The following is a 17391-nucleotide window of genomic DNA, read 5'->3' as shown; positions in this document are numbered from 1 at the left end:
TATGTAAAACACACTTGTGGTTTATTGTAAAAGTTATCTGAACATTTCACACAAATGTTTATTATTCTGTGCTTGATGTTCCACTCAGGACATTATAACAAACAGACCCTTTCTTATACAGTTTGTGTGCTCTTTATGTTTATCTGGATTTTCTCTCACATGTATAAGACATTGCTTGCTTATTGGACCAGTATGTACGCTTCTACAACCAGTTTTTTAATAATATCTCTTACTATGTTTCATAATTAAAACGTAGGCTCTTTCTAAATAGTGTTTATTTTTTTATGTGTAGTTCCTATTCATATTTACTCTCACCCACTGTAACAGGCAACAGATAAACCTTAGCCCACATTGACTAAGGCTAATGCTCCTAGAAACTAGCCAAGAATTTACATCAAGTTTGTGAATTTTTTGGTGCACAATTGCTCATCTCTGCACCCTTTCTCCGCTGACTTTTGTTTTAGACATTGCATGGAGTGGGTTGGGAATCTAGGCTGACCAGGGCACAGAAACCCCGGTATGCCAAATTTATTATAACTCACACCAGAAAACTGGTGCAAGTTATATCCCAAATGTAAGTCAGTTCCAGACTGGTGTAGATATGAAGCCTGGTGCACCTACAGGTTCAAGAATTGCTATGAGGCTGGATCCCCTTAGTGGTAATGGAACGTCTTGTGTCTGTTGGGCAAGACTGGCTTCATTATCTCCGTTCTTAAGAAATACTCCCTCTTGTTTAAAGGGATTCTTCTCCTACTTTATTATTCTGAACTGCGCCGCTGTTCCTGTGTTGTTTCGGTTTTTTGCCGTATGCAAATGAGTCTTCAGAAAGCGGAGGGGGCATTCCCCTTTGCTCAAAAAGCACGGAGGGCATCCCCTGTGCTTTCCAAAGACTCTCCGGCAACGCCTCTATTTTCTTCCCGCCAACCGCCTCTTCGTCACGTCATCGCCCGCGTTTTCAGCCAGCAATGCCAAATGCGCATGTCAGTTCGGCCATTTTCCAGTGACACTCGTGTAAGAGGCCACAGGAAAATGGCCGAATAGAAATGCGCAGTCAGCTCTTTTAGCTGAAGACGCAGCCGATGACGTAGCGAAGAGTCTTTGGACAGCACAGCACGTCCCCTGTGCTTTCTGAAGACTCGTTTGCAAATGGGGAAAAAAAAGGAAATGACACAGGATTGTCAGCTTGGATCAGAATAATAAAGGTAGGAAAAGAATAGCCTTTCTTAAAGGTGTTCTATCAGCAGACTTACGGGTTATGAGCTAAACATATTCCTGAATAGCCTTTAAAATGCTATTCAGGTTCTGCTATTAGTGTGTAAAAAGCCCCCCCCCCCCGTTTTTTAAATTAATTTTGTAATCGATATGTAAATTAGCTGGATCGTGCACGGTGGGCGTGTCGTGCACCCCTTAGCATCATAGCTTCTGCACGTCCACCGCTGCCTCCAAGCCCCCCCTCCTCCTGCTTATTAACGTCGGTTTCTATTAAAAGCACATGCTCCAGCTTGCAATGGTTTCTATGGGAAAATGGCACTGGAGCGTGCGCAGAAGCGCGCCAGAGGGAGCGCTACTGCGCACGTGCGTGCTTTCAATAGCTTTTAATAGAAACCAACGTGAATAAGCAGGAGGAGGGGTGCTTGGAGGCATCAATGGACGTGCAGAAGCTATGATGCTAAGGGGTTCACGACACGCCCACCGTACACGATCCAGCTAATTTACATATCGATTACAAAGATAATTAAAAAACATGGGGGTCTTTTGACACACTAATAGCAGAATATCTTCAGCTCATAACCCGTAAATCTGCTGATAGAGCACCTTTAAGGCTGTTCTGACATGGTCTTAGTTCAAGAAGGGATTCTAATGATAGAATCCCTTTAACCTGATCCTGCACCCAAACTCTTTGTCTATCATTGCTTTTTCCTATATTAGCAAGAAGTAGAGAATAAATGAAAAGGATTATGCCTGCAGAATGATGCTGGAGCTGTATCCTAAGCTATACATCCCTGGCAATTTGTCTCAAATAACTTAGGTGTTCATCTCAAAACTGGATTGGCACTTTGCTGACAGGTGAGAAATGGAAAAACAGCTTGGCAGCAGTCACGTTGTAATTTCCCATCTCGGCCTGGGTATAGAAAGAAGCTATTTAAATACAATAGCATTAAATAATGTCTAAATGTGATAGGCTAGCCAAGTTCTTACTTCTACAAAGGCCATCCATGTGAACCTGTGCACTTTATAAGCGTGCGGAAAGGTTTTTTTAAGGACAGCAAGACATTGAAGATAAAAGTATGGAAGAGCCTTGGAGCTAGTGTTTGTTCTTCCTTAATGGAAAAGCATTCTTTACACAGTTCTGCTTGATTAAGTGACAAATTGGAATGCATGGGCTGCAGCAGGCCCAATGTATATGTTTAGCCAACAAGACTTAAAATGATTATCCCTTCCTGTTTTACTTTCCATAACAGATGCACGCTGTGTGACAGGGGGATTAATCTAAACTCTAGCACCAGTGTATTCTTTCCGTAGATATGCGAGGCTGGTTTGTCTTGCAGAGAAGGAGTTAACTGCTCTCACTTTTCAATTACCTGGACATGTTTCCCTATCGCTGCTCTTTGTCTGGGCCTTTATTTAGCCTGATGTTATGTCCTTAAACACTCACCCTTTACATTGCACAGATAACCTCAAATCAGCTTGTCCACGTTGTACAAATTAGCAGGAGACCTCCATCATTGTGTTCTATACAATCGCTTACAGTGTGATGTCCCTTCTGCTTTGTTTCTTTGTAACCGGCAACCTACCATCACTCACTTGGCACAGAAGCCAAAACAGAGGTATCTAAAGAATTACATTTCACGCTCATAAATGAATAGCTTTTTTGTAGACTGTAACAGACCTGCAATATGGCATTGGCTTCAAAACCTGGCCACTGCTGACTTACATGAAAGTTGTACTTCCATAGACAGCTACAAGTTTTGTCGGAACAGTTTGATGTATTGACAGTAGCAGCTGAAACCAGGACTCAAGAGGGTGACTGGGAAATGCCAAGCGATTGATGCATCCACTACTGTATTGTGCCTTTACTGAGATATACAGAAAACGCTTTAACATCGCCATCTCCTTTGTTCAGATTCACAATACAGTAAATGCATAGAACAGATTGGTGTGCTGAAAGGTATCACAAATAGGCTTAAAGAAAGTCTGTCATTTCTCCTGACATATGCGGTTTAAAAACGACTTATAGGTTTCCTGAAATATTACAGTTTCCCATTCCTCTCTTATTTGTCCTGGAAATCTTTGAATAAAGTGACAATTTGGCCCCACTATTCTTCTTTTCAATCTGGGTCCCCCATACATTTAGATACTGATAGCACTGATTGGACAGCGTCAGACTGTGGAGGAATCCTCTTCCCCAAACTGGTCATACCAAGTAGGTCATTGTTTCATATATTTCCAGGAGTAAGATGCTATAAAGTTTTAAGATCATGCGATCTCTAAAGGTTTGATGCATTTATGTAAACTAGATGTAAGCACCCACAACTTGGTAACATTATCGAATAAGGTTGGGTTGTGACATAATGGCCAGCAGTATATCGTGTAATACAACCGCACACAGTTTGTTGCGGATGCAGCATACTGCCACCCAGCAGACACCATGTGACAGTCCGGCATAGGATGTTGTTCAGATTGATAATTTTGTAAATCCGTCAAATCACTTTGTGAGAGTAAATTGTAACTCAAATAAAAACATTGGGGAGATTTATTAACACTTCAAAGTCCGTTTTCTGGCCTCTTGATAATTCAGGTTCGCTTTGTGCCACTCAGGCCTTTGTTAAGACTGGTGTACAAAATGCCAGTATTAAAGGGATTCTATCTTTAGAATTCATTTTTTTCTAATGAACACGTAGGAATAGCTTTAAGTCTTTATGTTTTCAGTCTTCATGCAAATGAGTTCTTTCACAGCACTGGGGGCGGACCCCAGCGCTCAAACATGTCACGAGAGAACTTTCCAGCGCCGCCTCCATCTTCTTCAGGAACCGACCTCTACGCGTCAATTTCCGGACTGGCTTTCAATCCTTTATACATGCGCAATTGTCTCTGCCAGCGGGCATAGCCAACTGCACCTACGCGCGGCCATTTTTTTGTGGCTGCTTACGCGAGCTCTTGTAGTAAGTGGCCACAAAAAAATGGCCCGCTGGCAGAGCCTTATTGCGCATGCAAAGAAGATCGAAAGCCTGGCTGGAAGACGACGCGTAGAGGCATTGCTGGAGCCTTCTCTCACAGCATTGGGGACGTCCCCAGTGCTGCAAAAGAACTAATTTGCATAAAGACAGAAAACGGAATATCTACCGAACGGCGGCACGGAGAAAACGTCTAAGGGTAGGAGAAGTATAGCCTTTCTTAAGGCTATTACTACGTGTTAGAAAAAAAGGGATTGTAATGATAGGATCCCTTTAATAAATCTGCCCCCATCTATTGTTATTGAGTTAAATGAGCTTCTCGTTTGCTAGTTCATAATGTTACCAAAGTCCCTGCTATTTGTGGCCATTTTTTCTTATTGTCTTCTGCCTTTCATGTCAAGATGATGTGAAATGAATAGCGTAGCTGCACATGTTTGATGTATTTGATGTATCATCCAACACAACAACCCTAGAGATTTAATATTCACCTTTTACTTTATTTTGAAAGGATGTGAACACAATATGGCCAGGCAAGAGATAAGGTGCCTATATACATTGGATAAATATTGATCAAACTCCACGATGAAGACACGACCGACCATGAGGTTTCATGACTTCAACTTTTGGTAGAAAGTAGGGGAATACATTGTTGATTTCAACATGTCTGTTTCATCTTGATGCTGGAGATAACACCTATTCTCCTTTATCTATGTAGAAAAAAAACATGTTTGTCAGAATTCAAGCTAAATATATACATTTGTTAATCTAAGTGTATGTTTAATGTACCGTATATACTCGAGTATAAGCCGACCCGAATATAAGCCGAGGACCCTAATTTTATCACAAAAAACTGGGAAAACTTATTGACTCCAGTATAAGCCTAAGGGGAAAAATGCAGCAGCTACTGGAAATTTTCAAAAATTAAAATGGTCGGAGTTTTTGGGTGCAGTAGGTGCTGGGAAAGGGGAGGGGGTGTTTTGGTTGTCTGTCTGCCCCTTCCCTGAGCTTGAGGACTGGGATCCCCCCCCCCCTCCCACTTGCAATTCAGTCTGGCTGAATATAGGTTATCTGCAGTGCTCCTATTAACCCCTTCCTGACAGAACAGGAGCACTACAGATACCCTATATTCAGTAGACCGGGCACTTTCAGACACAGGGATATCTAATGTGTATGTGTTTCACAGTAATTTTCTTTTGTATGTATTCTAGGAAAAGGAGGGATTTAGAACTTTTTTTTTTTCTTCCCACTATTTTATGGGAAATTCTATACATTGATATTGCGGCTGGTCATAGACCCCCCCTCCCCATTTAAAAAAAATAAAATAAAATTTTGTTGACTCGAGTGTAAGCCAAGGGGGGCTTTTTCAGCACAAAAACTGTCCTGAAAAATTCAGCTTATACTCGAGTATATATGGTATGTTTAAAAATCCTCATGACCCTGTCTTTGATCTTCTTTAGTGTTAGCTGCCTTAACATATGGTTTTATTGTTCTGTTAAACAAAATACTTATCTGAAAACCCATTTGTATAAATATTTTAATAGAGATCTAAGGGTCAAAAAATCCCTTAAAGCACAATACCTCGAGCATGCTGCTTTTTGTAAAATAGATGATACACCGACCAAAAATGTCAAATATTCACTAGTCCTCATGGTACATCCTTTTTGGAGCACTGCTCTTTTTTGCACCAAATTCAAATTCACCATTGCACTCTTTCTATGCCTTGGCCTGACAAATTTACTCTAACTCACACAAGAAAACTAGCCCTATACCCGAAAGCTCTGTCAGTTCCTGAATGGCTTAGTTTTCAATTCTGGTGCATGGGAGTGGGCCTGAATTATTGGGGGGCCAGACTCTCTTAATAATTTGGCACAGTTAGTGCCAGTGGGGGAATGAATTTAGGCTGGTGTACAGATTTTTCTGTTTGAGACAGACATTTATCAAAAGTAATTCAAGGCAAAAGTGAAGGTGAAGCCATAAGCAACCAATTAGATTGTTTTTTTTTTTTAACCCCTTCATTGGACTGAGCGTATAGTTAACATTCAGCACCGTAGTAATAAAACACTGTATTGCTACAGGCACTTCTGGCACTTGGCTGTTTTACAGAGCTGAGGGCCAGGACTAGCCGCCTGAGTCGGAAGATACTATAAGGGCTAGTTCACACGGGATAGTGATCAGCGTATTTTGGTCCTGATTTTGACGCAGGAAGCCACGTTAGAATAGGACCAAAATTCGCCTGCCGCGGCTTCCGACAGTCGCAGCTTCCCACTCCAGAGTAGGCCCAAATGAATGGGCCTAGTCCGGAGGGTGCTGTCGCGAGGCGGACGCTGTGGCTGAATCAGCCGTGGAATCTGCCTGAAGCTCGCTTCTTTGCAGATATTTTCTGCCTGTGTTTAATATATGACAGAATCTTTACTTGCAGTATTTACTTACAGGTCATTACAAGCAGAAGAAGATGCTTTATTTTATATAATGTTTATTATAGCCGGAGGTGGCTGCAGTTTAAGTAAATAGCCATTATTTATGTTTGAGTAGATCTCCTGGTATGTGTCTGGATTTCTAATCTCGCTCCTTTATGGCCCGCAGCCCATGTCTCAGCTACTTCATTAGTTACTTGTGTTTAAATAGTAACATGGCTTCTAGTTGTGACCATCCACACACACATGTTAAATGGTAATTTGCTGCTGGTTTACACTGGTCACACTCTGTTGTGTAATTCCTTCAAGGTACATTTTCTCTAATAGACTAGTAAAGCTGACTTTGTTCACACGAATATGTCACTGATTTACCCAGGCATCTTAATGACACTTGACCGGTTCATGGCAGAAAGCCTTTAGAGATTTCCTTCCTTGCAAGGGTTTGTTTTACACGGCTAAGTACACTGTATGAGGTGCCAATAGCTTGTATATACTGATAGATTAAGTGGTGTCTCCAGATCCTTCTAAGGCTTGGACAGAATGAACCCCAGCCCAGATCTAATCTTAGGTAAGAAACACAAAATTACACATTTAAAAGATCCAAAATGAAAAAAGTTTTTAGAGTGGGAAACTTAGAATAAGAAATGGTCGCATTACCTTGTACTAGTAATCTTTTGTTTTCATATGTGCAAATACAAATATAGCATTTCATCACATTGTATTGAAAGATGCAATGAAAGAAATGTAAATAATTCCCTTCCACTTGTGCTATACATTACACACAGTAAATATAAGTGATTATTTTGTAACTTGTTAACAGAATATAAAGGCTCAGATTTATATAATGTATTTGTATGGCGCATTTTGTGGGATTACAGTAAAGTTAATTTAATAACTCTGAGAAGCCAATGTACAAGTTTTGTGGTTACTGCATGCATTTCAATACACACACAAAAAAGTGCATTTGTTTCGGGATCTCCTGTATTACAAATATGATAACATTTTATTATATATGGTTATTTATCATAATGTTTAACTTCCTTGAAGTCTGTGCATCATGCAAAAAGTAAAATATTCCTTATTCTAATATGTCCTAGTTCTTGAACATAATACAAGACTAGAGAAAAGACAAAGAAGTAATTACACAGGCAGAGCCATGGCATAAGGGAGCCTTCACACAGAGTTTACGCTCCACTTATTCTGAACGTAAAGAATGAGTGGCATTAAAACAGATCCCATTGATTTCTATGGCGGCCGGCATACGCGTGTATCACATTGAAAGCAATAGCTAAAAAAAGCCTCCCATTGATTTCAGTGGATAGCGCGCATAAGCTGGCACCCATAGAAATCAATGGGATCTGTTTTAACGCCACTCATTTTGAACAAGTTTACGTTCAGAATGAGCGGAGCGTAAACTCTGTGTAAAGGCTCCCTAACATTGTCATTCATAGCCAATGGAAAGCTGTTTGACAACCCCCACGAGCACTGTAATGTGGTTGAGTTGGGTTCATATTTGCCCTTTCCATCTCTAAAGCTTGGCAAATTTTGAGAATTATGACTTTTATAGTAAAGAACCTATAAAAGTACAAGCACTTCACTGAAAACAACCAAACGTGATTCAGTAAGCACCAATACCCCAATGAAAAGCTGCAAAATGAAATAAAATAGTAGACTTGCAAGGCCCCAGATTCTGTTTTGATGGTTTTGCGGTACCTTTATGTGAAGATGACAAAAGAGTTTATGACCAGTTTTATTAAACAATGCTGTAAAGCCACAGCAGTCCAGCAATATATGGCGCTGCCAACAGTATACCCCAGACATATGCCTATACAGCTGGATTCCTTGGTCAATGACTTTTATGGAAAAAAGAACAAATCTCATCCACACAGTATACATATTTTTTTGCATACGGTTGTAATAAAATGGGTAGTCAATTCTACTTTTCAGTAAAGTGACAATGCGATGTAATGGCCAAGTGTCTGTAAAAGATTATCTTAAAAGCTCCCTTAGTTATATACTATATGCTATAGGTTTTTTTAGATTAATTTAAAGAATCAGGAAGCAAATATCGATTCTTAATCTTTCCGAAAACATTAAACACTGGGCAATTTTTCATGTGAATCTAAATAACATTTACTGTCCAAAATTTCAGATGAATGTATTCCCTTGGTAGGATGAGTTCTTTATTTATAAGTTTAGAAAATCCCCCTGCTGTGCTGGTAATGGATGTATACATATTATAGCAGTGTTTGCTGGGATGGATAATGCACTTTATTGTAACATTGTTACCTTGTAGTCTACAGATAAAATGATTTAAATAAACCCTTTTACTGTATTTATAGTGTTTAATACAATTTTGGTTTAGCAATTATTTTGTGTCCATATTCTATGATATTTCTTGTTGACATCGTGGGCGCTATACATGGGTATAATATCAGCCTGGGGTGGTGATATCGACACAGTACACAACATTTTAATTATTGGCAAGTTTTGTTTTTTTTTTAATGTTTTTCCTTAATGAGTGTAGGAAGTTTTTCCCACTGCTGCATATGTTATTAATGGACATGCCTGCACTTGTATTTTCTTGCAGTGCTAGAATCACAGTTTTTAATAAGTGACAGGTATAAAAAATAAATAAATAAAAAATAAAGTCCCATATCTTTAATAGCACATACGTTGTATATTGGTCAATATGTTTTGTAGCACAAATAAAATAATGATCATAAAATGTTTGATATTTCCCTTCCAGTCTTCAGTCCTCCATGAGTTTCATTAAACCTTACCCTGGGAGGTGGCAGGGTCAGGACTGACGTGTTATACATCCCCTGCAGGTAGTGCTATGGTGCTTAGCCTCCTGGTGTGGGTGGTCTTGGCCTGTGCTGGGCTCTGTGTACTGTCATACATGAAGTCCATGCAGCTCACATCCAAGATCTCAAATCGCCAGTAGGTTTGTGTTATAACAGGCCCTTGACCCTTCTAGAAAATCCTTTTACAAGCATTGGATCAAGATGCTTGGTAAGTCACTTGTTACATAGCCTTGATTTTCCTGTTTTCTGACTTATGAGTACTGTTGCACACACATTTTATTAGTAGAATATATTAATGAAATCTAATTCCCAAACATTATATCCATATTGACTTCTATTTCAGATAGTATCAAGCACTGTTGTGCACAGACAGACCATCATGTTCAAGGAACAATACTGAAATACAGTAAAACAGGAATTGCATTTCTCTTGCATCTCCAAAACCTTTGCTAGTTGCTGTGCAGCAAACCCAAGTGTTACCTCCAGCTAGAAGGACTCAACCTCCGAAAACTGTGTCTTTACCTATATCCAGGCAAAAGAGATTGGTCTAAGAATTCCCTGGCGTTTCAGTAAAATTACATCTAGACATTCACCACATTCCTAATGAACAAATAAGCCCAATAGAGACCCTTTTTATCTGTCATTTTCATTATGTATTAAAAAAATAGTTAAAAAATTACCACTTTTCATGAATGTAAATTAAGCCATTTTCAGAAATTACCTCATTAGCCTTAACTTTCTCATCTTTTTTTAATAATATATGTTGCCATCGGTTTCCAGTGCATTTCAGGTCAGGACATCAGATTGAATATATCATAATTACAAGTCAAGAGCATGCATTCCTGCAGATAATTGGTGCCCTACTTCCTACATAGAAATGAGAGGCATATCCCCATGGATGCAACTTGTCAAGCGCTCGCTAGTACTGTAGCTTTCTATAAGTACGAGTATATACAGTCCTATGAAAAAGTTTGGGCACCCCTATTAATCTTAATCATTTTTTGTTCTAAATATTTTGGTGTTTGCAACAGCCATTTCAGTTTGATATATCTAATAACTGATGGACACAGTAATATTTCAGGATTGAAATGAGGTTTATTGTACTAACAGAAAATGTGCAATATGCATTAAACCAAAATTTGACCGGTGCAAAAGTATGGGCACCTTTATCATTTTATTGATTTGAATTCCCCTAACTACTTTTTACTGACTTACTGAAGCACAAAATTGGTTTTGTAACCTCAGTGAGCTTTGAACTTCATAGCCAGATGTATCCAATCATAAGAAAAGGTATTTAAGGTGGCCAATTGCAAGTTGATCTCCTATTTGAATCTCCTCTGAAGAGTGGCATCATGGGCTACTCAAAACAACTCTCAAATGATCTGAAAACAAAGATTGTTCAACATAGTTGTTCAGGGGAAGGATACAAAAAGTTGTCTCAGAGATTTAACCTGTCAGTTTCCATTGTGAGGAACATAGTAAGGAAATGGAAGACCACAGGGACAGTTCTTATTAAGCCCAGAAGTGGCAGGCCAAGAAAAATATCAGAAAGGCAGAGAAGAAGAATGGTGAGAACAGTCAAGGACAATCCACAGACCACCTCCAAAGAGCTGCAGCATCATCTTGCTGCAGATGGTGTCACTGTGCATCAGTCAACTATACAGCGCACTTTGCACAAATAGAAGCTGTATGGGAGAGTGATGAGAAAGAAGCCGTTTCTGCACGTACGCCACAAATAGAGTTGCCTGAGGTATGAAAAAGCACATTTGGACAAGGCAGCTTCATTTTGGAAACAAAAATTGAGTTGTTTGGTTATAAAAAAAGGCGTTATGCATGGCGTCCAAAAAGAAACAGCATTCCAAGAAAAACACATGCTACCCACTGTAAAATTTGGTGGAGGTTCCATCATGCTTTGGGGCTGTGTGGCCAATGCCGGCATCGGGAATCTTGTTAAAGTTGAGAGTCGCATGGATTCCACTCAGTATCAGCAGATTCTTGAGAATAATGTTCAAGAATCAGTGACGAAGTTGAAGTTACGCCGGGGATGGATATTTCAGCAAGACAATGATCCAAAACACCAATCCAAATCCTCAGGCATTCATGCAGAGGAACAATTACAATGTTCTGGAATGGCCATCCCAGTCCCCAGACCTGAATATCATTGAACATCTGTGGGATGATTTGAAGCGGGCTGTCCATGCTCGGCGACCATCTAACTTAACTGAACTTGAATTGTTTGTCCAAAATACCTTTATCCAGGATCCAGGAACTGATTAAAAGCTACAGGAAGCGACTAGAGGCTGTTATCTTTGCAAAAGGAGGATCTACTAAATATTAATGTCACTTTTCTGTTGAGGTGCCCATACTTTTGCACCGGTCAAATTTTGGTTTAATGCATATTGCACATTTTCTGTTAGTACAATAAACCTCATTTCAATCCTGAAATATTACTGTGTCCATCAGTTATTAGATATATCAAACTGAAATGGCTGTTATAAACACCAAAATATTTAGAACTAAAAATGATTAAGATTAATAGGGGTGCCCAAACTTTTTCATAGGACTGTATGTAAAGTGCTTTCGGGTATATAGCTTGTAAAGGATGTTACAAAAGCAGGAAGTTCCTTACTAAACGCCATTCTAGATAATCCAGATACTGCTGGAGGATGCACCTCATATAGAGGGGTGCCTTGTCATAAATCAAGGGCAGCCTCCAGCGTGGCTGTATGTCTGCATATGGTGAAGACATCATTTACACCAGAAAAGTAGTGTAAGTCTGGGGCCCTACTGGCTGGAAATGCCACGAATTGGCCGCAGTAAAAGACATGGCGTTTTACAGTACTTGCAAAGTGAATGGGACTCATGTGAATCCCATGCCTACTTTGTGGAAAAAATCACAGCACGGACACGCTGCGATTTCCAAAACCGTCGCAACTTTGAAAATTGCAGCATCTCAATTATATCTACGGAAACGCCGGCGGCTTTCCTATAGATATAATTGTAACAGAAAGTCTGCGGAGGAAAACTCTGTGAACTTTCTGTTGAAAGCGCTGCTGGGAGAACCGCAATGCGTTCGCACAGCGGTTCTTCCCGCAACGCTTTAGCGCTGCATTTCCGCCTATTTAGCCTAAATGATAACTTAGGGTGCATTCACACTGAGTAAACGCTAGCTTATTTTGTAGAGTAAAATTACACTTGTAAATTTTGCTATCCCATTGACTTCAATGATATTTTTTTACAAGTGTAAAAATACGCCTGTAAAAAATACGCCTGTAAAAATACGCCTGTAAAATGTCATTGAAGTCAATGGGATAGCAAAATTTACAAGTGTAATTTTACTCTACAAAATAAGCTAGCGTTTACTCAGTGTGAATGCACCCTAACTGGGCCAGTGACTCTGCTCATGCCTCACTTTATCACTACACCCTCCTTAAGGAATGTGGCATAATACAGAAAAATAAATAAATCACAATTTGCAACTATTTCATGCCTTCTATGCCAGAAAACTGACATACAAGTTTTGATAAATTTCCCACAATGAGCGTCAAGGAGCAAAAAAAAGATATTTTCTTGTGGATAATTTTATGGTATAAAAATGGTCCTTTTTGCCTTAAACCAGTAATTTTGTCGTCTTGTAGTTCTATTGACAAGCTTTTATAACCCTCCAACACATAATTATTTTCTTTCTAGCGCATGATGGTAGACTTCTTATTTCAGGATCAGACACGTTCATGGACTTTGTGCATGTACTGACACTAAAATATAACATAAATGTTGTTAAGCCCTGGAAATGGACATCTACAAATAGCTGGTAGTGAAGTCTGGTGCACGACATACACGACCTCTCATACTCTGTGCCACAGAGCAGTGTCAGGGAATTTTTTCACCATTCCCTGAATTCAAAGAGAATATCCACCATCAGAGTAGAGACTTTTCTATATTTTTGACACAACATTAAATTTAGATCTTCTATTCTTACAGATAAATCATATATATGTCAAGGAGACAAAGTGACTCAAAATGAAATTTAGTGAAGTGTTTTTGGAAATGCAAAAATGTTTCTATGTGAATAAAAAATAATTAGGACATTTTTACTTCTAATTGATGAAAAGTGTATTAAAATATTCTTAAAGTGCAAATTTTAATGTTAAAAAAATGATCAGTTAGTCTTTATCCTTCTCTGTGTTTTAAAGTGAGAAATTTTTAATCCTAACTTTATTCTTAACATATTATCTGTATCTTCTACATGCTGTCATGACCTGGTTGTTTGTATATGTTGGTGTGTGTGTCAGCTGGGGATTTGATCCAGGCTCCTATATTCTGCTGGTGGTTGCTTTGCCACTGGACCATCTGGTTTGGTATTGGGGTCAGTCCTATTAGCATACTTGAGGTTCCAGGAATCGAACCTCAGGTGTTTTATATTGCCCCAGGATTCTGGGGCCTTTTTAACCTCTTCAAGACAGAGCCTAAAAGTACCTAAATGACCAGGCCTCATTTTTCAAATCTGACGTGTCACTTTATGTGGTAATAACTTTGAGATGCATTAACTTATCATGGTGATTCTGAGATTGTTTTCTCGTGACACATTGTACATCGTGTCAGTGGTACATTTTGGTCAAGATGTTTTGTCTTTTATTATGAAAAAATAGGAAATTTGGTGAAAATTTTGAAAAAAATGCAGTTTTCAAACTTTGAAATTGCATGCCTTTCATGTAGAATGTCATACTACCCAAACTACTTCATACATTTAATTTACCATATCTCTGCTTTATATTGGCATCAAAATTTAATTGCCCTTTCATTTTTTTCAGATGTTATAAGGCTTAAAAGTCAAGCAGTAATTTTCCAAATTTGTAAGAATCTTTCCAACACACATTTTTCAAGGGACCAGTTCAGTTCTGAAGGGGTCTTGAAAGGCCTCTCTAATAGAAACCCCCATAAATCACCCCATTCTAAAAACTACACTCCTGGAAGAATTCATAACTGCATTTAGGAAGTTTCTTAACCCTTTCAGCATTTCACGGCAATTAAAACAAAATAGAGGTCAAATTTACAATTTAAATTTTTTTTCACTAATATATTCATTTAACCCTTGAATTTACACATTCACAACGTGTTAAAGGAGAAAACGCATTCTAAATTCTATTAAGCAATTTCCCCCAAGCATGAAACCGTCCCATGTGAGAAAGTTAAATGATGTATGGGCACACTGTAGGGTCCAGAACAGAAGGAGCGCTATTGGGATTTTGGAGAGCAGATTTTGCTGGAATCTGTTTCAGGCACCATGTCGCATTTGCAGAGCCCCTGAAGTGCCAGAACAGTGGAAACCCCCCCAAAATGACACCATTTTGAAAACTAGACACCTCAAGGAATGTATCCAGGGGTATAGTGAGCACTTTGACCCTACGGGTGTTTCACAGATTTTTTTTTTACCATTGAGACATGAAAATTTAAAATTATTTTTTTTCTGATATAATGTCACTTTAGCCCCCAATTTTCCATCTTCAAAAGGGGGTAAAGGAGAAATTGCAACCCACATTTTGCTACACAATTTGTACTGAATGCAACAATACCCCATATGTTCTGGTATACTGATATACGGACACATGGCAGCACTCAGAACGGAAAGAGCGCTAATTGGGTTTTGGAGGCCAGATTTTGCTGGAATCATGATCAAGCACCATGTCCCATTTGCAGTGCCCTCAAGGTGCCCAAATAGTAGAAACCTCCAAATTGTGACCCCATTTTAGAAACTAGACCCCGTGAGTTATTCATTGAGGGGTATAATGAATATTTTGACTCCATAGGTTTTGAAAAAATTTGCGTCAAACAAAAAAAAATCATATTTTTTACACAAAAGTGTCATTTTAAAGGCAGTTTTTTTCCCCATAATGCATGAAAATGAAGAGAAACACCCCAAAATAGATTACCCCATTTCTCCTGTGTTCAAAAATGTACACTTTGTGGCCTTAATCCTATGTACGGACACACGTTAGGGCCCAAAAAGAAGGGAGCACCAACTGGATTTCAAAGACATAATTTTTGCTTCTAAATGTTTCAGGCCCATTGCGCATTCAAACAAGATTTGAGTTACCAAATCAATTGAAAACCCCCATAAATGACCCCATTTTATAAAGTAGACCCCTTAAGGTATTCATTGAGGGGTACAATGAGCATTTTGACCCTATAGCCGTTTCACAGATTTTACTAACCTTGGGATGTGTAGGTTAAAAATTACTAAAATGTCCCTTTATCTCCAAAGTTTTTATTTTCACAAGGAGTTAAAAGAGAAAAAGCCCCCCGCAGTTTGTTACACAATTTCTCCTGAACACGGCAATACCCCATATGTGGCCATAATCTGCAGTATGGGTACTTGGTGGGGCTCAGAATGGAAAGAGCGCTATTTGGGTTTTGGAGAGCAGGGTTTGCTGGAATAGTTTTCAGGTGCCATGTCGCATTTGTTGAGCCCCTAATGTATCAATACAATAGAAACCCCTCAAAAGTGACCCCATTTTAAAAACTACACCCATCAAAGAATGTATCAAGGCGTATTATCATTTTGAGCCTAAAAATTCTTCCCAAAAATTAACGTACAAAAAGAAAATTGAAATTTTTAAAGAAATCAGCCATTTTGGCGCCCAATACATTGCACCCACTTTGTGTTGTCAGAGACCTGCACTCCTAAAACTATTAAGGAGCCATCCTGAGGGGCAAAAAATTATATATGTGGGTGTAAACTGCTACTTGGGCACAGAGCAGGGCTCAGAAGGGAAGGAGCACTGCGCTTTTTAGCTTTTGGGGTGCAGATTTAGAGGAACCCTCTGGGCGCCATGTTGTTTTTGTAGAGCCCTGGAGGCAACAGTAAACTGGAATTCCCCAAGAAGTGACCCCATTTTGTAAGGGCATTTTTTGGGTCTCTGCAAATATGATATGGTGTCCAAACACCAACAATCTAAATCTGCACTCCAAATGTACATATCGCTCCTTCACATCTGTGCCCTGCTGTGTACCCAAATGGCGGTTTATGCCCACATGTATGACACTGGTGTACCCCGGATAACGTACGTAATGCCATATGTGGGTAGAATCGGCTGTTTGGGCACAGCCGGGCACAGAAGGGAAGGAGCGCTATTTTGGTTTTTGGAGCACAGTTTGGTTTTAGGACTTTTGCAAAGCCCCTGAATTGCCAATAAAGTGGAATCCGCAGACATGTCACCGCATTTTGGACACTACCCCACTGATGGGATTTATCCCGGGCACAACAGCTTTTAGAGCGTTCATCTCTGATACAAGTCGGGCACAAAATATTAGGCACTGAAATGACGGATTCCTGGAAAAAATTATTTTTACCTTTCACAATCAGCTTCGTATTCATTTATGGCTAATAAGTTATAGCAACACTTGGGGGTTAAAAATGCTCTCTGTACCCCTGGATAAATCCTTCAGGGGTGTAGTTTCCAAAATAAGGTCTCATATCAGGGGATTCCACTTTACGGGCATTTCAGCTCTGCAAAAGTGTCGTGGAATCCAAAACCGCCCGTGCTCCAAAAACCAAACAACCCTTCTGTGTCCAGCTGTGCCCCTATATCAGTTTATACCCACATATGGCATTGCGTACGGTATCCCGGGTACACCAGTGTCATACATGTGTCATAAACTGCAGTTTGGGCACACAGCAGGGCTCAGAAGGGAAGGAGCGCAATGCGGCTTTTGGAGTACAGATTCAGATGTTTGGTATCTGGACGTCATGTCATGTTTGTAGAGCCTGTAAGGTACCAGAAAAGTGGATTCCCCAAAGGAGTGACCCCATTTTGAAAACTGCACCCCTCAAAGAATTTATCAGGGGGTGTAGTGAGTATTAGTATCCCGGACGTGACTGCACAGCGGATGGTGAAGAGGGAATATATAAGCTGTGCGGAGAACATTGCAGACACCAAATTCCCTACTATGTCCCAGGAGCACCTATAATTGGGGGAGTCACTCTGCGGGTCACTT

General features: G+C 39.6%; 1 protein-coding gene across 3 annotated transcripts in view; it reads left to right on the top strand.

Moving 5' to 3' along the window:
- Window positions 1-17391, top strand: part of ENOX1 (ecto-NOX disulfide-thiol exchanger 1) — a 477272-nt gene that overhangs the window by 290543 nt on the left and 169338 nt on the right. Inside the window, exon 1 of one of the 3 annotated variants that reach the window (XM_075265459.1) lies at window positions 6785-7157. The exons of 1 other annotated variant lie outside the window; for it this stretch is intronic. In XM_075265459.1, the coding sequence (XP_075121560.1) occupies window positions 7130-7157 (28 nt within the window). In that variant the 5' untranslated portion in view covers window positions 6785-7129. Of the gene's footprint in view, window positions 1-6784; window positions 7158-17391 lie in introns of those variants that run through there. One more of the 3 variants, XM_075265458.1, reaches the window with a different exon arrangement.

The sequence above is a fragment of the Leptodactylus fuscus genome, chromosome 2, assembly GCF_031893055.1.
Source record: "Leptodactylus fuscus isolate aLepFus1 chromosome 2, aLepFus1.hap2, whole genome shotgun sequence".
NCBI classification, from domain to species: Eukaryota; Metazoa; Chordata; class Amphibia; order Anura; family Leptodactylidae; genus Leptodactylus; species Leptodactylus fuscus.
This window is presented reverse-complemented; position numbering and strand designations above follow the sequence as displayed.